General features: G+C 49.8%; 1 protein-coding gene across 1 annotated transcript in view; it reads left to right on the top strand.

The window, feature by feature from the left end:
- Positions 1–249: 249 nt before the first annotated feature.
- LMOD1 (leiomodin 1) overlaps positions 250–20,967 on the top strand; it is a 39,537-nt gene continuing 18,819 nt past the window's right edge. The window contains exon 1 of the mRNA XM_040985223.1: positions 250–510. Coding sequence (XP_040841157.1) covers positions 250–510 — 261 coding nt within the window. The remainder of the gene's footprint in view (positions 511–20,967) is intronic.

The following is a 20,967-nucleotide window of genomic DNA, read 5'->3' as shown; positions in this document are numbered from 1 at the left end:
AATGGTCACATCTGATTGGCTAGGGATAGATCAGCTCGAGTCCACCAGCCCTGGGCTACCCGGAGGCTGTGCGTCCAGTGAATGCTTCAGCACCTGAACGGGTAGTAGGGGCAGCGAGCAGCAGTCCTTGACCAGCTGGGGGTTTGCTCCAGGCCCACTCGGTTCATCCCAAACTGTTCACCACACTCCCTTCCCAGCCCACTAGCACCCCATTGCCGCAGGCAAGAGCCGCAGACCATTGTTGCCAAGATGTCTAAGGTAGCCAAGTATCGCCGGCAGGTGAGTGAGGACCCCGACATTGACAGCCTGCTGTCCACGCTGTCCCCCGAGGAAATGGAGGAGCTGGAGAAGGAGCTGGACGTGGTGGACCCCGACGGAAGCATTCCTGTGGGGCTGCGGCAGAGAGATCTGACGGACAAACCATCCACCGGCACCTACAACCGGGAAGCCATGCTCAACTTCTGTGAAAAGGAGACCAAGAAACTCATTCAGAGGGAGATGTCCATGGACGTGAGTGAGCACAAGCTGGGAAGGGGGTGCAGGGAGGAGGGGAGAGAGACCTTGACTCTGAGGCCCAGGGTGCTTTTCCCCTTAGCACATCAAGTCTGGTAGGCAAAAGAGCCACTGCCCTGGAACCACCTGCTGGTCCCTCACCAGGTGGCCCGACCCGCTTCCCTCCAATGGCTGTTTTATCAACAGAGCTCACTGAGGTGTAGGCTCCCAGGCCCCAAAGACTAATCGGGTCCCTTGTGGGGTGGGAGTGGCGAGGTGGGCTGCAAGCAGGCCCTGCCAAGTGGACTTGGTCCTCGTCCCTCCACACCTTGTCTTTCACTTCGTGGCTGCCCTGTTCTGTTGGTTGTGGTGATAGCCAGATGGGCTTCCTGGAGCCAGGCTCTGTGCGCTGAGTCCTGTGCAATTTCCCCAACAGCCTCAGTTTTAGTCCCAGCAAAGGAGGGGGCTGTGGCTGCTATGGTTTGCTGGCATCTTTGGAGGAGGAGCTTTCTGAGGGATCAGCCCTGGAATGATCAGGCTGGAATGAAGCCTTTGGCAGACAGGCCCTTTGCTGGGGGGTGGAGGATCCTCTCACCAGGAAGAGGAGGGGAGGGACCCAGGGCGCTCTCAGCCTCCGCCCAGCCCAGTGTGTGCTTCAGCACAGCACGCTCTCTGTCCTCCTGGGCAGCATAAACCACCTGCAGCTTCCACCCTTGCTTTCCCTGGACCCATGAGACTAGTCTCCAACTGGGGGTAACTTTTCAGGCTGCCTTGTCAAGGGGGAAGAGTGTGTTGCAGCTCACAAAAACTTTTCTGTGAGTTCTCTTCTACACTCATCCCATCTCACACTTCATCCATCACTTGTAAATTCTTGCAACATCAAGTTCGGTCTTGACTCTTCCTTGATTTGATCACTGTGGAAACTAAGGCACTGTCAGCATGTATATCCCCAACAATATAAGAGCCAGAACACTGGCAGCTGGAACTCTTTTGGGACCTGGCTAGGTGCCCCAAGTTGATGTGGAGAAGGTAGACAGAGCCCTGACATGGAGTATAGGGGTGGGAGAGGAGAGAAGCCAAGGAGTGAAGGAGCCACTACTCTGACTCTGTCCCCGCTGCCCTCCTGGACCTATGTTGAAGGCTTCACCAAAAGTGGGGCGGGTAAGAGAAGCCAAGAGTGTCAGGAATTTATTATCCTGCAGGCAAGGTGGTTGCCTCGGAGGCAGCTGCAATAACGATGGATAAATACTAAGACATTTAAGGAAGAAAATGATGGGACTTAGTGCGAGGGCTGGTGCCTCGGGAGAGCCAACCAGATGGCATGGACAGAGCCAATGTGCAGTGTGTGGCACTGGCACCTCCGTCCACCTGCTCTCAGGCCCAAACCCTGCTTTCTGGAGTATGGCCCTCAGTTCCCTCACTGCTTGGCGTGCAGGGGTCTCCAGTGCTCTGCGATATACCCCCTCCCACTGCCGCCGCCATTGTCAGAGACAGGTGTCTAGGACAATGCCATCACTCATAACGCAGGACATCTGGACTTCAGAGGGTGTGAGGGACCCCACACTGCTGGCAGCTATAGTTTATGAGCCTTTTCCCCAGCCAGGGAAAACAGAAGGGGGCAGGAAATGCTCTTCCCCAACCCCACATCCCAGCACCCTTCGTCCTGCCAGGCATGTTTCTGTAGATCCTAAGTACAGAAATGGGTAGGAGTATGCATGTACATGTATGTGGTGTGTGCACACATGAGTGGTCTACATACAAAAGTGTTGTGTGGGCTAGTGTTCCCCCGGTACACTGACTTCTTCCTCTACCCAGTCTAAGGGCGCATGCTGGCAGTTGGGGTGCATTCTGACTCCAGGTAGTTTCTGGAGCACCACTAACCAAACAGTGTGTGGCAATGAACTTGGATGTAAACATAAGAGAACCCTGGCCCAATGCTGTGTCTCACGAGTTACCCAGCCTGGGCTTTAGCTTCCTCTGTCCTGCAGCAGTCCTAACAGGACCACAGGGTTGAAGCGTAAACAGAAGGGACCGCAGGGTGAAGCCCTTCGTGGAGAGCTTAGCCAGTTACAAGCCATAAACGGCAGCTGCGAACGTACAACCCAGGAACTGGGGAAGGGAGCCAGAAGCAAGTCTGGCGCGGCTCCTCCCCCACTCAGCACCCTGTGCCGGCCCGTTTGCCCATCAGCTCAGCTGGGGAACAGTCCCCAAGCAAATACCAGGTATCCGGGAATTGCACCCTCACTCCGCAGGCACGGTGCAGTGGGCCTGGCAGCAGTGCTCGCTCACCAGGGAGGCCTTCCCTGCTCAGTGGGAGCTGGAAGGCAGGTGGTCAGAGCAACCTCAAGCTGCTCAGTTTTTGGACAATGGGCTTTTATTTTAAAAAAAGATTTAGTTGAAAACCACAGTTACAAAGAGAGAAGAGACATAGAACTCTTACATCTGCTGGCTCACTCCCAGAATGGCTGCAATAGCTAGAGCTGGGCCAGATTGAAGCCAGGAGCTTCTTCTGGGGTTCCCATGTAGGTGCAGGGGCCCAAGGACTTGGGACATCTTCTGCTGCTTTCCCGGGTGTATTAGCAGAGGGCTGGATCTGGGCACCCTATGGTATGCTGGCATCATAGGCAGCAGATTTACCAGCTGTGCCACAGCACAGGCCCCATGGAAATGAGCATTTTTGTTCCCACTATACAGATGAGGAAAATCCATCTTAGTGAGGTTGAATAGCTGTCCGAAGGTCACACAGTGGGTCAGTGATCTCCTCAAATTTGGGATCTGTGCTCTCTGCCACACTAGGGTGAAGAAAGGCCAGTCAAGCCAGTCCTTGTCCTAAGGCATATCTGATCCTGTTTAGAGGCATTCGGAAGGCCAGAACGGTGTTGCAGAGCTGTGGCCACTTACTCCTGTGTCATTACAGGGGCATTGATGGAGGGCTGTGCTTCCTACCCTTGTGAACAGGAACAGAGCTCTGAAAGCCAGGTGTGAAGGCTGGCAGGTTAAAACACCCACATCAGAGCACCTTGTTCCAGCTCCCAGCCTCAGCTTTCCTGCTAGTACGGAGCCAGGGAAGTGGTAGTGGTGTGACTGGGTCCCTGCCACCCATGTGGGAGCCTGGCTCCCAGCTTCTGCCTGGGCGCAGCCATCACCATGGTAGGCATTTGGGCAATAAAACAGTAGATGGGAACAGTCAGTCTCTCTCTCTCTCCTCAAATAAATAAATAACCAAGTTTGGCTTAGAAAAAGTTAAGTGCTGACTTAATACTGGATTCTGTTCAGGAATTTTTGGAAATTCCTTTAAGGTGTGATAATGGCATTGCAGATATGCTTTGGAACGTTTATTTTTTAGACATAGATATTGAGGTGTTTAAGGGGAAAACTGTTTGAATGAGGGAACTGATTGAATGAACGGGAGGTGTAGAGCTAAAGCAAGGCTGGTGGTGAGGGGCAGCTGCTGAAGCTGGGTGACACGGTGTCAATGATTCCGTCGTTACTGTTCTCTATGCGCTGGTCTGCGTTTGAGAGGTCTTCAAGCAGTTCACAGAAAATGTGTGTTAGAAAAAACTATGCCTGGGTTTCAAAAGATTTTTTTACACTGAGTTAATTTATCCTTTGATAGTGTTTTCTTTCTAGACATCTTGAATTACCTTTGTTTGTTTTAAATTTGTTGTAATTACTATGCTTTAAAAAAGTAGACAGAGAGGGCCCGGCGCGATGGGCTATAGTCCTTGCCTATGCACCGGGACCCCATATGGGCATTGGTTCTAATCCCGGCAGTTCCACTTCCCGTCCAGTTCCCTGCTTGTGGCCTGGGAAAGCAGTCGAGGATGGCCCAAAGCCTTGGGACCCTGCACCCATGTGGGAGACCTGGAAGAAGTTCCTGGCTCCTGGCTTCGGATCAGCACAGCACCACCGTTGTGGTCACTTGGGGAGTGAATCATCAGATGGAAGATCTTCCTCTCTGTCTCTCCTCTTCTCTGTATATCTGGCTTTGTGATAAAAATTTTAAAAATCTTTAAAAAAAAAAAAAAGCAGACAGAGGAGGCAGATAATTGGCCTAGAGGTCGGTGCTAGTTGGGATACCCATATCTGACGTCTGATACCTGGGTTCAAGTCCCAGCTCTGGCTCCTAACACCAGTGTCCTGCAGGCCTGGCACTGACATTGCAGGCATTTGGAGAGAGAACCAATGAAATAGGAGCTTGCTTTCTCTCTCTCTTTGTGTCAAAATAAGTAATAAAAACGAAAAAGGACAGAAATCAGGCATAGGAGGTAGTCCAAGTTTGGGACTTAGCTCTGGCTTTCCCAGGGGGCAGGACATGTGCTTAAAGATCCTCTCTTGACTATAATGCCAGGGGTGGGAGGGTGGTCTAGTCTGTGACAAGACCTGGGCCTCTTCTTCCTCCATGGGCCATCTGTGCTGTTTGCTCCATCTTTCATGAGTGCTTCACTCTCATCCCCCTCTTCCAGGTCAGCTCCTCTTTCTCCTCCCTGTCTCAGGCATCACTTCCTCCAAGCAATCTTCCCTGCCCTGCTAGCAAGGTTAGGACCCTGAGTGTTCACCCCCACAGACGCCTCTCTGTTCCTACTTGGCTGTGAGTGTCTGCAAGTGCCTGCTTGCTGGACTCTGTGTGATTCTGGAGAGGGAATGCCCCTGCAGGGCTGTGCACATGGTAGGCCTTCAACCTCCATTAAATAGGGTTGAGGCAAGGCCAAGATGAGGGCAGAGCCTCTGGCAGGTGTGTGGCCCACAGCTCCATGAGGCTCCTCTGGCTCATGTTGCAGGAACCAGATCCCAACAGGTCAACTCCTGCATTCTTTCCTTCCCCAGTGAGGAAGAAAGCCTCCAGTCGCACCGCCCCCCACTCCCACCCCTTTCCTTCCTCCTGGTGTTACAGGGTCTGGGGATTAGCACCTGTACCCAGCCAGGGGCCAGGCAGCCGAGCCAGGGGTTGAAGAAGCTCTTTTAGATTCTCCCTAGGGACTTGAGAAATAAACCCTACACCCCTATCACTACAGGCCACTGCCAGCCAGAGCCTCCTGACCTTCCCCTCCTGTTGCCCATATAGCCTTCTCAGTCCCTTGCAGCCTCCTCTCCCGGCAGTTCTGGTTCACAGCTTGCTGCCCACGGGGCCTCTGCACGGGTGGGAATGCCAGTGCTAAAGGGCTAGGGCCCACAGCACCACCCCTCAGAATGCCCTTTGCAGAGTGCTGGGCCCTGATCAGGAGTGCACTGGGCAGCACGGCACATCGCTTAAAGGGATTAACCCGAGTGGTACACACCCAAAATAGCCCTGGAGGCTAGGGTGGAGAGGGCACAAGAGGTGATGGGGGCCTGTTGACCCAGGGTGGGGATGGGAGGCAAGAGCTGGCACCCAGAGGGGTGAGGCAGACTTAGCTCCCTCCCTGAAGTTCAAAAACTTTATCTTCTTCCAGGGTTTGGAAAAGCAGCTATCTGCATCTTACACCAGGTGCCCAGGGCCCACCAGGGTTGTGAGTCATGATCATGGTTGCTGTGCTTACCCAGCCCTCAGGAAGAAATGTGAGGTGGCGGGGGGGCTGAAAGTCAGGGACTAGTAGGGAAGTGGTGCCGGAGCCATCACCAGTGCACGCCTCACTAAGGCAGCTTCTTGGGACTCAGTTACTCCACCTGTCCAATGGGGATGATAGCATCAACCTGGCTGGGATCTGACAAAGCCAAGACAGGACAGGTGTTGGTGGCACGTCAGGAGAGGGAACCCCTCACTCTGGAGTCTTCACAGGGACAGGGATGCCGATTCAACATTTTTTTTCTCACATGAACTTTAGAAAAACATTGTTGGTGTGAGAAAAGGAAAGACAGGGAGAGAGAGGGAGAAGGGAAAAAAAAAGCAAGGAGTTGGCTTTGGGAGGAAGGCATTTAATGACCCTCTGCCTGGCATAGTTGCTTGATTGGTTGCTTTGAGCCTCTGCCTAATTTATTGAACCCTGGACCCAAGGGCCCTTCCTGAGATGGCTGCTGCCTTGGAAAAAGAGCCGGTGTAAGGTGCTCGGGGAGCTTCTTGATGGACGAGGCCAGGTTCTCTGCTCTCAAAGGAGCATGGAAATGCTTGGGGAGGACCTGGCTCCTGGCCATCTCAGGGATCCAGAGCAGAAAAGACAGGCAGGGCCATCCAACACTGTGAGCAAGCAGCTGGGACAGGGGCTCACCCTCATGTGGGCTCTTTCCATGTGCCACTCCTTGTATCAGACCTCATTTCCAGATTCACTGGCAGGGCTCACTGGACCTTCGCCTGCACCTTCCCCCAGGACCTGCAGGTGCAGCCTGCTACCACTGAAGGGCAGAGCTTTCTGCTGAGGCTCCAGATACAGAACATATTTTGAGTCCAGAGTTAAGAGTTTTCCTCCAGAGGCCTTCTAGTGCCAGATTCCAGTCCTGCTGTGCCGATTGATCGTGGTTGGATCTGATCATGTGACTCTACATCTCTGAGCCCAAGTGTCCCTGTCTATGAACTAGACATCCCAGTGATCCATCACAGGAGATCTGCAGGCAAAATGAGCTACACGAAGCCCCATGAAGAGTGCTGGCCAGGAGACCTGGGCTTAGGCTCACCCCACACAGCCCTGTTCTCTTCAACTCTCTTAAAAAAAAAAAGATTTATTTATTCTTATTGGAAACACAGATCAGATTTATGGAGAGAAGGAGAGACAGAAAAATTTTCCATCTTCTGATTTACTCCCCAATGACTAGAGCTGAGTCAATCTGAAGCCATGAGCTGCTTCCAGGTGCAGGGTCCCAAGGCTTTGGGCCATCCTCTACTGCTTTCCCAGGCCACAAGCAGGGAGCTGGGTGTGAAGTGGATGCTTGCAAGGTGAGGATTTAGCCATTGAGCCATTGTGCCAAGCCCTCTCTTCATCTCCTTTATATGAAAGATCCATGGATCATGTCATATGCTTGTAAGAAAGAGAACTCCATTAAGTGGTGGACTCCCAAACTATTTTATGAATCCCTATGGTTTTAGGTATTTTGTGAATGCTGGGCTAGTATAGTGAACGAGGCAGATGAATGTGTGCTAATGGGTGTGGCAGACATGATACATACATGTTAGACAGGAGAAGAGCACCCTTTAAGGGAGAACTCTGTGACCTACCACATGGGTGAAGGGCCACTTCTGTCTGACAGGGTGGTCAGCTTCTCACACCAAAGGAGTGACATGTGAACAGGGCCCAGGCCGAGGGACCAGGCATGGGCAGGGCTGGAGCTAGAGCTTTCTAGGTGGAGGGAAGGACACAATGGCACTGGTGAAGATGTGGTGAAGGAAGTTGGCCAGAGCCAGGCCAGCCCACAGGGAGCAGAGGGGGCTGGTGCTGGCTGGCAGAGGGCCACTGAGCAGGGATCATCTCCCACAGCCCCTTCTGGGAGAAAAGTCAGTGTAGACTTTGTTTGTCTTTTAAGATTTATTTATTTGTATTGGAAAGGCAGATATATAGAGAGGAGAGACAGAGAGAAACATCTTCTGTTTGCTGATTCACTCCCCAAGTAGCCACAATGGCCGGAGTCGAGCCAATCTGAAGCTAGGAACCTCTTCCAGGTCTCCCACATGGGTACAGGGTTCCCAAAGCTTTGGGCCATCCTCGACTGCTTTCCCAGGCCACAAACAGGGAACTAGAGGGAAGCAGGGCTGCTGGGATATGAACCGGCACCCATATGGGATCCCGGCGTACGCAAGGCAAGACTCCAGTTACTAGGCTACCATGCTATGCCCTCACTGTGGACGTTAAGCAAGGGAGAAATGAGGGTGAGGCATGAGGATGAGGGAGATCAAGGTCACCCACATATATACTCAAGTGTGGTTCCAAGAAAAGGGCTAAGACACAGGGGGTCCTCTTGGGGGAAGCACAGACAGGGCCGGCAGATGTCTTGCTGGGCAGTCAGGGTGACCCATTGTGCCTGGGCTGCTGAGTGACTGCGATGGCCTCTGTTGATATGGGACACTGCAGGAAGAAGTGGTTGTGAAAGTCATGATCATGGTCGCTGTGCTTACCCAGCCCTCAGGAAGAAATGTGGAGTGGCAGGGGGAGCTGAAAGTCAGGGACTAGCAGGGGAGTGGGGTCAGAGATGAAACTGGGGGACCAGCAGAGCACAGCTGGTCCTTATAGCCGTGCACCTGAATGAGATCATTTAGAAAGGAACCAGGTGGAGAAAAGCAAAGAGCCAAGGGCTGAGCCCTGTATTACGTCCACAGGGAGGCACTGGCAGAGGAGAAGGAGCCAGTGAAGGGCCTGAGAAGTGGGCAGAAACTGGGTCATTTCGCAAAGTCAAGTGGAAAAAGGGTCCAAGGAAGAACGAGTCCACCATGTCTGATCTTGCTTGGAGATTTGGTAAGATGGGGCAGGGAGTCAGCCCCCGTGTAGGGTAAGATAGAAGCTGTGGGACCATGGCTCGTTTTTATCATAACCAGGAAGGAACCTGAGAGAACAGTGAGAACAGGAGGGAGAGTAGACAAGTCTCTCTCTCTTCAAGTTTTTCTAGAGTTTTGATCCAATGGGAAGCAGGATGGAACCCAGAAATCAGTGCAGAGTGATGTTACTGGGTGTTCTGTGCTCATGGGAACAGTTCAGCAGATAAGCCAGGAGGACCTCAGGACAGGAGGCATGCAGGCAGGGGTGGGGAGGGGCTAGGCCACACCCACTCAGCTCCAGGCAGGTGCCTCCTGCATCCGCAGGGACAGCCAGGTCTAGCTGGGATACATTTTGCGTGGTGAGGGCACAAAGGGGTTGGCCTCTTATGTGTTGACTGCTGTAGCATGTGGCTCAAAAAGACAGCCCAGGCAGTCCCATGCAGGCTGGATGGGAGGGGAGAGAAACTCAGGAAGCTGTGACAGGAAGCCTCAGGTCACAGCAAAATGCCCTACGTCCCGGGGTGAGAGGAGAGAAAACATGCAAACACTCTGGGCATGAAATCTGGCATGTGAACAGTCAGCTGCCGCAGCCAACTGCCAAAGCTGCGTGAAAATCTGGTAGATTTGCACCCGCGGTGCATTGGTCTGTCCATAAGGCCACCCATGCCCAAGGAGAAGCAAGGAGCACATGGGCCCTTTCCTGGAACCCAGCTAACAGTTGGTGGGGTGCAGGCCAAGCCAGGGGCACCTGGAGCTGATTCTCACCTTGGTTGTTTACCAAGCTCCTTATCTGAGCTCCTTGGCTCAGATAAGCATTTAATACATAGAAGCCTTACTTACTTTCTTTTATTTGTACCTTATAGTGTTTTACTATATAGTGTTTGTATTGCATTTGTATTCAGCAAAGCTGGGTTTCAATACTTTTAAAATATTCCTTTATTTAATGTAAATACATATTTATATTTATTTGAAAGACAAAGTGACAAAGAGAGTAAGAGAAATCTTCCATCCCCAGGAACACTCTCCAAATGGCCACAACAGCCAAACCAGTAGTCCAAAACTCCATCTTGGTCTCCCACATGAATGCCAGAGACCCAAGTATCTGAGCCATTTTCTGCTGCTTTCTGAGGTACATTAGCAGGAAACTGGACCAGAAACAGAGCAGCTGGGCCCAGCATGATGGTCTAGTGGCTAAATTCTCACCTTGCATCTGCTGGGATCCCATATGGGCGCTGACTTATGTTCCAGCTACTCCATTTCCCATCCAGCTCCCTGATTGTGGCCTGGAAAAGCAGTAGAGGATGGCCCAAAGCCTTGGGACTCTGAACCTGTGTGGCAGACCTGGAAGAAGCTCCTGGCTTCAAATTGCCTCAGCTCCGGCCAGTGTGGCTTCTTGGAGAATGAACCGGGGATGGAAGATCTTTCTTTCTCTCTCTCTCTCCTTCTCTCTGTAAATCTGCCTTTCCAATAAAAATAAATAAATCTTAAGAAAGAAAGAAAGAAAGAGAGAGAGAAAGCAACTGGGCTGGCATAGTAAGTTAAGCCTCCACCTGCAGTGCTAGCATCCCATATGGACATCAGTTCTAGTCCTGGCTGCTTCACGTCTGATCCAGCTCTCTGTTAATGTGCCTGGGAAGGCAGCAGAAGGTCACCCAAATGCTTGCGGCCCTGCACTCATGTGGGAGACCTGGAAGAAGCTCCCGGCTCCTAGCTTCAGACTGGCCCAGCTCTGGCTGTTGCAGCCATTTGGGAAGTGAACCAGTGTATGAAAGATCTCTCTCTCTCTTTTTCTTCTCTCTCTGTAAATTTGCCTTTCAAGTAAACAACAAATAAATTATTGCGAGTGCGGCTGACTTGAGCCAGTGTTCAGTATAAGATGCTAGTGGCATAAGCAGCACCAAGCCCTCAATTCCATGTGGTTTTTTACCCCCAGATCTCCCACGCGGGTGCAGGGTCCCAAGGCTTTGGGGCATCCTCGACTGCTTTCCCAGGCCATAGTCAGGGAGCTGGATGGGAAGTAGAACAGCCAGGATATGAACTAACACTCATATGGGATCTCAGCACATGCAAAACAAGGACTTTAGCCACTTTAGGCTACCATGCTGGGCCCTCTAATCCATATTTTAAGGAAATGCAAACTACATCCAGATATATGCTCGAGATATAGGTGAAGAGGTTTTGTGATTTATCCCAAAAGGGGTGGGAAATGGAATATCTGCCAGTCCTACAGGGCCCATCCAGCTGTGCTGCCTTTTCAAAGCCCATCCCCCACGCAGACTTCCAATGCATGGATGAATCTTGCCTGATTTTAAATCATACAGACCCAAACACCATGTGTTCTTCTGCATCTGGCTTGTGAGATTCAACCACGTTCTTGTTTGTAGCATTTCCTAACCCCTCATGGCTGCGTCATTCCATCATACAAATAGACCACCATTTATTCATCCACTGTGAGTGGATGTTGGGCCAATTCCCATCTGGAGCTGTTACAAACAATGCTGCTAGGAACATTTTCGCCTTTTTTTTTTTCTTTTTTGTGCTTATGACTTCAGTCTGTTGAGTATGTGCCTTGGAGTGGAACTGTTGAGTCACAGAAAGTGCATAATGAACTTGAATTAATTTTTCCATCAGTAAATAAGGATGAGTCCCTGTAATCGGAAGAATCTGTACAAATGAGATATTTAAGTATGAAGAATCTAACATGGCGCCAGCAGGCTTCATTCTCCTTTTGAAGTGAGCACCCCTGTGAAAGCATGATGGGTATAGTTGTCTTCTTTGGACACGTGCTGCCTGCTGTCCCCTGTTTCGCTCCAAGATGTGGACACTTCCCCCAAGCTCAGGTCGGAATTCTCTACCCCACAAACTCCTCACATCTCACAAAGACAATTCTGCAGGGCGGCTCCCCCATACCAGAATCTTCTCATCCTTACTGGCTTCCATGGCGTCCAACTTCTCTTCTACCCAGTTCAGACCCCTGCAGACTTCACTTAGCTTCCTCTGTTTCTTACGTCTTATCTTGCTCATTCTCAACACTCTTGTTCTTATGCTTGATGCTCTTTGGTCCTTCATCACCCGCAAGCAACCTATGTGGCCCTGACCATTTGGCATGTGCAACTCACACCCAGGCTCCTGGCTAAATCTGCAGAAAACAGCCCAATCAGCTGTGAATGAAAATCCTTTAGTCCCAGGCAGACCCCCAGGGCTGCCCAGAACCCCCTCCTTGTACTTTTGGCTGCCCTGTGCACTCATTCCAAAGCTAGCCTTTCTCTATGAACCTGTTTGTCCCCCGTCTCTCTTTCCACTCTCAACAGATGACCTAGCCTCGTATTTCACTGAGAAACTTGAAGCCAGCAGGTGACAACGCCCTTAAATTCCTCTTCTGTTGCCGGAAAATGTATCCCCAGCACCTCCACATTTTCGTCCTGTCCCCTCATCTCAGGGACAAAAGATCCCCCTGGTCTGTCCCAGGCTTGTCCCCTACCTGTGCCATGGGCTCCACTTCCTCCTGCCTCCCCAGGGACTGTCGCTCTGCCAAGCCTCCTGCCCTGCTCGTTTTCAGCATCCCTCTTCATTGGCTCTTTCTCTCCACTTCTCACCTTCTCACCTTTCCTTAGTAGCCAAGCTGCACGAAACAGTATCTACACTCCCCTTCACCTTGCATGGCACTATCCTCAGCCTGGATGAGGTCTCCAGAGACCGCCCCGTGCCTTTCTCCAAGGCCGTAGTGCTGCCTGTACTCTACTTCTTCGCTTGATGGCCCTTGGCCACATTGTCCTTCTCACACCTCTCCTGCCTCCCTTGGGAGGCACTTGCCTGGTTTTCCTTTCTCTTCCCAGCTGTCCCCTCCTGATTTCCTCTAACAGCAGCTCTTCAGCTCAAACCCAGAGAAGATTGTCCCCCAGGCACTGGCCTCCCCATGCAGCCTTCGTGGCTGCCTGCATCCGACCCCAATACCACCTGTAGGCTCTATCTTTATCTCTGGCCTAGATCTCTATTTTGAGTTCTAGATCATTCAGTTGCCTCTCAAACACTTCCACTGTCTCAAATTCAACTAGTCTAAAAATAAATTAATCATTATCACCCCACTCCACCCCAAACCAGCCTGTCCATCTGTGTGCCACACTTTGATAAGCAGGAGAACTGCCTGCCCTGATGCTCAGCTCATCACTGTGCAGCTCTCCCACTCTAACCCCTCTCCCAGTGTGTCAGATGTTCTCAGTGATAGAAAACCTGTGAATCTGCCTCTAGGATGGCTCCTGGCCGGCCCTTCCCCTCCTCTCCTCCCTGTTCCACTTCCATTACTTTTAACCCTATCACTTATCAACCAGAAAAATGTCATGACCTCCTCAGTGACCTCCCTGCCTCCCTTCTCACACCATCACAATCCTCCTCCCAGCCCCCCTCCCCCCACAGAGTCTTATAAAGCAGGATCGTAATCCTGGCACTACTACAGAGAGCCTTCCATTGCTCAGCAGAGCTTCCACTATCAAGTTGACCCTCCTTAGCATGGCTTACATGGCCCTTGGTGGTCCTACACCTCCCTGTTTCTCTGGCTGACCTTTACCCTTTGCTACAGTTATCCTTGACCCTTGGTTCAGCAGCATGGCAAGCTTCATCACGCTTCCTCTGTATCTTGAGATGTTCCATCACCTCTTGCCGAGTTGCCAGGCCCAACTCACCCTCCCTCCTCTCGCTAGGCTCAGCTCAGTTGCACCTGCCCTAGAAAGCCACGCTCACCTCTCCCCATCCTGTGCATTGCCTCTGTGCCCAGGTCACTGGCTGCAGCTTCTGGTAAGTCATGCCTCCCACACCTGTGACATACGGTTCCTGGCCTTGTCTGTTTCTATACTTTCCCAAACTTCTTGAGGGAAGAAGCCACAGCCTGGCTCTTTTCCAGCTCCATGTCCCCAGGGCCTGGTTCTGTGAATGCCAATAGATATGAATAAACAAATAAGGAATAATTTAGAATCCCCATTCTTACCATACTTGACTCAGTGGATGCTCTTGTGAGTCTGGTTTTGTGTCCAAATCTTCAAATCAAGGAAGATTGTCAGAAAGCCTTCCCCTCCCTCCCTCCACCCCGCCCCCCGGTTTCTATAAACCACCAACTAAATCAATCCAAAACGTATATTCTAGGGTCTTGATTGTTCCAAAATATCTGTTTCCCTTTCAGTTTGATCTCATCCTTCTTTTCCTTTTCTGCTACTCTTGCTCTTTTGCCTGTTCTGTGAAGATCTGAGATCCAAGGACACATTTTCAGCCTGGCCCCAGGGCCACAGGTAGACCCTGCAGAAAATATTAATTGGCTTTAGATGCAACCTACAAAGGCCTTCCACTTCCAACATGTAGATTCTTCCCCTGGATGTCTGGGGAAGCCTCTAGATCCAAACGTGAAGCAACATGAGAAGAGAACTTGCTCTCAGAGTGTCTGGGAGGACTGCCTTCGGCAGGGGCCTCACAGAAGCCACCGCCCAGAGGTGGTGATGATAACCTAGAAATGTCCGAGTAAATAAGGATTCTCCAAAGTAGACATGCCAGCTACGTTGATTCTGGTGCAAACATCTTTTGAAATCCGTGCATATAAAAGGTCTTCCCTAAACTCATGACAAATGCATATTATGAGAAAGCAAGAGTTTTCTAATTTCAAGAGTCTCCGGTTGAGTCATCTATCCCTCTTGCCATGCCCTGTACTACTCTGAAAAACATAACTTCCATTCTGAGACACCAGAGACTTCCCTGGCAGTGACTCTGCCATACAGCACATGCAGGTGTGCCAACAGACAAGATTCTCTTAGCTTGGGAGGCCTGCAGTTTTATGATCAGTCCTTGTGTCCTTGTTTTAAAGGCAGGAGGAAGGGTGCTCAGAGCACGGAAGAGTTTTTTCTAAATTTGTTTTCCTCAAAAAAAAATTATAATTATAGTAAGAAGACCCATCATAGACAAAATATAAGATACTGGGAAAAAAGAGAAATATCTTATAACTCATCATTTTTTTTAAAGACTTATTTATTTATTGGAAAGTCAGATATAAAGATTTTTAAAAATTTATTTGGAAGGCAGAGTTTCAGAGAAAGAGAGGAAGAAAGAGACAGAGAAAGATCTTTTATTATCTCATTCACTCCCCAAGCAGCTACAACAGCTGGGATTAGGCCAGATAGAAACCAGAAGTTAGGAGTCCTATTCAGGTCTCACATGTGGATGCAGAGGCCCAACCACTTGGGCCATTTTCTACTGCCCTGCTACTTCTATGGGTCAGTAGCAGGGAGCTGGATCAGAAGTGGATCAGCCAAGACTCAGACCATTGCCCATATGGGATGCCAGCGCTATAGATGACAGCTTAACCTCCTGTGCCACAGTGCCAGCCACTAATTCTTTATCTTAAAACATAAGCTATTAGCCATGGTCAAGTGTTTTGAGTGCTTACTTTTTAAAAAAGATTTATTTATTTTTATTTTTATTGGAAAAGCAGATTCACAGAGAGAAAAATCTTCCATCCACTGGTTCACTTCCCAGGTAGCTGCAATGGCTGGATCTGAGCTGATTCAAAGCCAGGAACCAGGAGCCTCTTCTGAATCTCCCATGTGGGTACAGGGTTCCAAGGACTTGGCCTATTCTCCATTGCTTTTCCAAGCCACAAGCAGAGAGTTGGATGGAAGTGGAGTAGTCAGGACATGAACCAGTACCTATATGGGATTCTAGCACTGGCAGATGAAGGATTAGCCAGTTGAGCTAACTGTGGTTTTCAGTCATTGAGACCATTTTCTGCACACATACATTGGCATGTATTTTATTTCTTGCTTTCTTTTTTTTTTTTATCTCTAATGTTTTCCCGTGTCATTTAAACTTCCTCCCGAACATTGTTTTCTGTGGATGTCATTCTAGCACATCCTATGGCTTTGTTGAACCTTTTGCCTATATTTGGGCACTTCCATGGTTCCCAGTAAATGTACTTTCCAGGCCCCAAACAGATCCCCAGAGCCGTAGCCTGGACTCCTTTCCGTGGCCTTGGTGCCTGCATCCAGAGAGAGGGAACTGGCCAAATGAGATGATAAATAGAACCGCGGACATACTGTGCCTGCTGCCAAGCACTGTGGCCAAAGCACAGAAAACACGTCCAGGGTCCTGGAAGCAGAGCGCCTGCTTGGGCAGCTCACAGGGCAGATGCTCCGCACCTGGGGGGGATGGGAGGCCACACACGCTATTTTTTAGAGGATCAGATTCCTGATGTTGGACTCTGTGCCCAACATAGCGCACCCCCTCCTCCCAGGGGACTTGTTGGTTTGTGTGTCTGTGCGTCTTCATCCTGGGAAGAAGGAACTGCCTTATGTGTAGAGGGAATCCAGACGCTGGGAGGAGTTCAGCTGCAGGAAGGATGTTCACAGAGAAGGTCAACTAGACTCTGCCCAATCTACCTGCCCCATCACCAGATCCACAACACACCAGGTCCGCAGGCAAAAAGATTCTCCCCATGTGTCCATCCAGGAGGATCAGGGAAAAACCACCTCCACCCAGAAGCCCACAGACCAGCATTCAGCATACAGCAGAGCCTCAGCTCCCCAAGCCATGCTGTTGGCAGAGCCCAGTGCCCTACAGTTCTGTCCTCTTTAGGTCTCCACATACATTGTGTCAGGTGAATCTCCTACCACCCCTGTAGGGAGACAGGGCCAACAGACTTCAATCTGTTTGACAGATTAAAAAGCTAAGGCTTCCTGGGACCACCCAGCTGGCTGGGTGGTACAGGAACGTCTTGAACTGCGGGAATGCTCATTGTAAACAACTGTGGGTTACCTAATGGAGAAAGCGTGGTCCTGCAGCCCTGCTTTGGGCCCTGGCTCAACAAGAAAATCTTATGTCCATTCAGCCTCTATGACACCTCCAATGTGCCCCAGTTTCTGGAGGGCAGACACTCTGTCCTGGCAGCTGTCTGGGTTGGCTGCTGTGCTCTCTCTGGAAACCTGCGGGCTAAGCTGTCCTGGCCCCTGAGGGGGACTGTGGTTGGTAAGCAAGTTCTGACCATTCTGCAGGGACTCCTTCCTCCCGCCCCCAGCAAAATCCTTGTGCTGCTTTCCTCCACCGTCCTACCCCTGCCCTCCTCCTCCTCCTCTTTCTCTTCCTTGGAGTCTAGCTGTAGACAAGGACACAAGCCAATCACTCAAACCCTTTTCTATGTAGAGTTTCATATTGCTCATCGCAGACAGAAATAAACAGAGGGAAATAAACTGGCCCCTGTGGGACAGGACAGTCATCCCAGATCTGTTCTGTCCCCTGGGGTGAGAGCATTTTCCACGTGACTAATGAGCTCTTGATACATGGTCATGACACGGGGTTTCAGAGATTTAGCAGGAAATAGAGGCTGTAGAAGTTCTCATCAATGTTTTTTTTTTAAATAAGATTTATTTTTAAAAAATAAGATTTATTTATTTGAGAAGCAAAGAGAGAGGAGGGACATAAAGGGGAAAGAGAGCTCTCTTCCATCTGCTGGTTGACTCCCTAAATGTCCAACACAGCCAGAGCTGAACCAAATCAAAGTCAGGAGCCAGGAACTGCATCCTGATCTTTCACTTGGGCCTTATGCTTTGTTGTTTCCCAGACACATCAGCAGGAAGCTTCATAGGAAGCACGCAACTAGCACTCTAACTGGAGTTCCACTAAGGGGTGCTGCCACTGTGCGTAGCTTATGCCACTGCACCACAATGTTAGATCCCATCAATGGTTTTGGAAAGTGTGTGCATGATGTTGTACAACCAACGGCAGTAACTAATTCCAGAATATGTTCGTTCTCACCAAATTATACCCAGGACTCTTCAGTATACACCCATTTCCTCTCCCACAATCCTGGGCAGCTACTTACTACTTTCTGTGTCCATTGGTTTGCCTACAGTTCATAGAAATAGAACTAGGCTCTGTGGTCTTCCTTGTTGGGCTTCTTTTGTTTACTGTTTCCTCAGAGTTCACCCATGTTGGAGCATGTATCAGAACTTTATTCTTCATGGTTGAATGTTAGTCCTTCTTGTGGATGTCCTACTCATTGTGTCTGTGCATCAGTCAACTTAGATTATTGTCCACGTTTTCGTGTGGATATGTACTTGGTAATGCTTCTTCATTTCTTAGTTGATATAAAAAATGTTAATATTTACAGGGTATTGTGTTGTTTTATGTTGTGTCATGTTGTGTCATGTTCAAATCTAGTAAACACTTGTGGACATACATTTTTGTTCTTGGTTTTGTTGGGAATACAAGAGCACTTGAAACGTTGGTGGGAAAAAAGGGGAGTTAAAAAATAAGTTTATTATGGGTGCAAAAAAAAATTAGAAACCTTTTTCATAATACTCCTTTTTCATAGTCTTTTTGAAGACTTTAGATATAGGGACACAGAATTGCTGGTTCAGAATGCAGCTTTATGTCTAACCTTCTTTTAAATTGAGAAATTACTTAGGTTTTTTTGGTTTTTTTTTTAATTTATTTTTATTATTTTTTATTGGAAAGGCAGATATACAGAGAGGAGAGACAGAGAGGAAGATCTTCCATCCGATGATTCACTCCCCAAGTGAGCGCAACGGGCCGATACTATGCCGATCCGAAGCCAGAAGCCTCTTCCGGGTCTCCCACGCGGGTGCAGGGTCCCAAAGCTTTGGGCCGTCCTCTGCTGCTTTCCCAGGCCACAGGCAGGGAGCTGGAAGGGAAGCGGGGCTGCTGGGATTAGAACCGGCGCCCATATGGGATCCCGGGCGTGCAAGGCGAGGACCTTTAACCACTTTCGCCACTGCGCTGGGCCCAAGAAATTACTTAGTTTTAAAATGTTATTTATTTATTTGTTTCTTTGAGAAAGAGGGAAAGAGCTTTTATCGGCTGATTCAAGAGATGGAGTAAGCAAACTTGATACTGGCATTTTGGTACATGAGGCTAAGCTTCTGTCTGCAACATCAGCTTTCTAAATTGGAGTGATCATTGCTCCGCTTCTGATCCAGCTCCCTGCTGATGCAGCTGGGAAAGCATTGGAAGACAACCCAAGTGCTTGAATACCTGCCACTCATGTGGAAGACCTGAATGGGGTTCCAGGCTCCTGGCTTCAGCCAGCCCTAACTATCTGGGAAACAACCAGCAGATGGAAGATCTCTCTTCATCTCTTCCATTTTCCCTATTACTCCATTTTCAAATTAATAAAATTAATCTGTGTGTGTGTGTGTGTGTGAGAGAGAGAGAGAGAGAGAGAGAGAGAGAAGAGAGAAGAGAAAAGAGAGAGAAAGAGAGTTTTCATTTTCTGGGTCATTGTCTAAATGCCCACAGTGGTCAGAGCTGGGTCACTCCAGTTAGGGCTAAAGCCAGGAGACAGTAACACAATCCAGGTCTCCTCTGGGGATGTCATGAGCTCAGTGACTTGGGCCATCACCATCACTACCCAAAATCTGCATTAGCCAGAAGTGGAGCCATGAGCCAGACCTGGGACTCAAACCCAGGTTCTTTGATGTGGGAGGCAGGTGTCTTCTGGCTAGAATACGCACCTCCTCCCTGTGCTTATCTTTTCCAGGATTGTCAGATTATTTCCCAAGGTTCCCAAGGCACCTTTTCTAGTCTGACCAGCAATGTATAAAGGTCCCTCTTTCTCCACATCCTTGTCAGTACTCACTGTGATCTGTGCCTTTTCCTACAGATGTCTAGCAGGTTGAAAGTGTATGGCATTGTGGTTCTGCTGATCTCTAAGGAGATGGCTTTTATATTGTTACATGATGTGATGGTTTCCTTGCTTCTCTTCCTTAATTCTCTTCCCTCCTCCTGATGACTCAATTTCCAGAATAGGCAACTCCTGGGCCCGGCGTGGTAGCCTAGTGGCTAAAGTCCTTACCTTAGATGCACTGGGATCCCATATGAGCACTGGTTCTAATCCTGGCAGCTCCACTTCCCATGCTCCCTGCTTGTGGCCAATCAAGGATGGCCCAAAGCTTTGGGACCCTGTTTCCACACGGGAGACCTGGTGGAGGTTGCTGGCTCCTGGCTTTGGATCTGCACAGCACTAGCCGTTGCAGTCACTTGGGGAGTGAATCATTGTATTGAAGATCCTCCTCTCTGTCTCTCCTCCTCTCTGTATATCTGACTTTGCAATAAAAATAAATAAATCTTAAAAAAAAAAAAAACAGAATAGGAAACTCCTAAATCTCCCTCCAGAACCCAGATCTGATCTCTTACCATGCCTCCCATCCTTACTTTAAAAAAACAAGACAAAACAAAACAAACCTGAAAGTCAGAGGTACAGAGAGAGAGAGAGAGCTTGCATCTCCTGGCTCACTCCCCAGATGGCTGCAGTAGCCAGCACTGGGCCAGGCCAAAGCCAGGAGCTTCATCTGCATCTCCCATAAACACTTGGACTATGTTCCACTGCATTTCCAGGCACACCAGCAGGCAGCTGGATTGGAAGTGGAACAGCCAAGACTCAAACTAACCCCACCTGCCATGCCACACCAGTCTCCTCACATCCTCATGAGTGCCACATTGTTAGGCATTCAGGCTTTGTCAAGGCCAAAATAATTCCCCACCTCAACCACAGTGCTACTGTGCTTACAATCAATTCTCTGTTTACCTGGTGAGGTAAACTGGAAATCTGGGTGCCATCCTTTGCCCCTTTCTGTCAGTCACCACTTGGCTGAGTCTTGCTGACTGCACCACGAGGTGTCTATTAAGCACATCTTCCCTCCGTGCCCATCACTCAGCCTTCACCCTGGATTCATCATTTCTTGCCTGGGGTCTTGCTGTGACCCCCTCCTGGTCTCTTTCCCTCTTGTTCCTCCCAGACTCAACTCGATCTTCCAAGCAGCTATCAGAGCCAGCTCTCTAAACCACATATCTGATGGCCACTTCCCTGGTTAAAAATCGACTTGCTTCTCCACTGCCCATTGTCACAACCTAGCTGCAGGGTGCAGTTCTGGCCTGATCTCCCACCGCCCCCTTCTCTGCCTTGCATGAGTTACCAAGAACTTCTCCACTCCGGGCGTGCCCGGCTCCAATCAGTCACATGCTTTTAAAAGCCTGTTTGGTTGCCTCTGCTGAAAAGCCCATTTCCTGTCTCCTTACCTTAGTGCAGGACCCGCTAATGTTTTCATCCA

This window comes from Ochotona curzoniae, unplaced genomic scaffold (assembly GCF_017591425.1).
Source record: "Ochotona curzoniae isolate NIBS_2020 unplaced genomic scaffold, NIBS_Ocur_1.0 contig_430, whole genome shotgun sequence".
NCBI classification, from domain to species: domain Eukaryota; kingdom Metazoa; phylum Chordata; class Mammalia; order Lagomorpha; family Ochotonidae; genus Ochotona; species Ochotona curzoniae.
The sequence above is the reverse complement of the archived record's forward strand: the minus strand, read 5'-3'. Positions and strand labels throughout refer to the sequence as shown.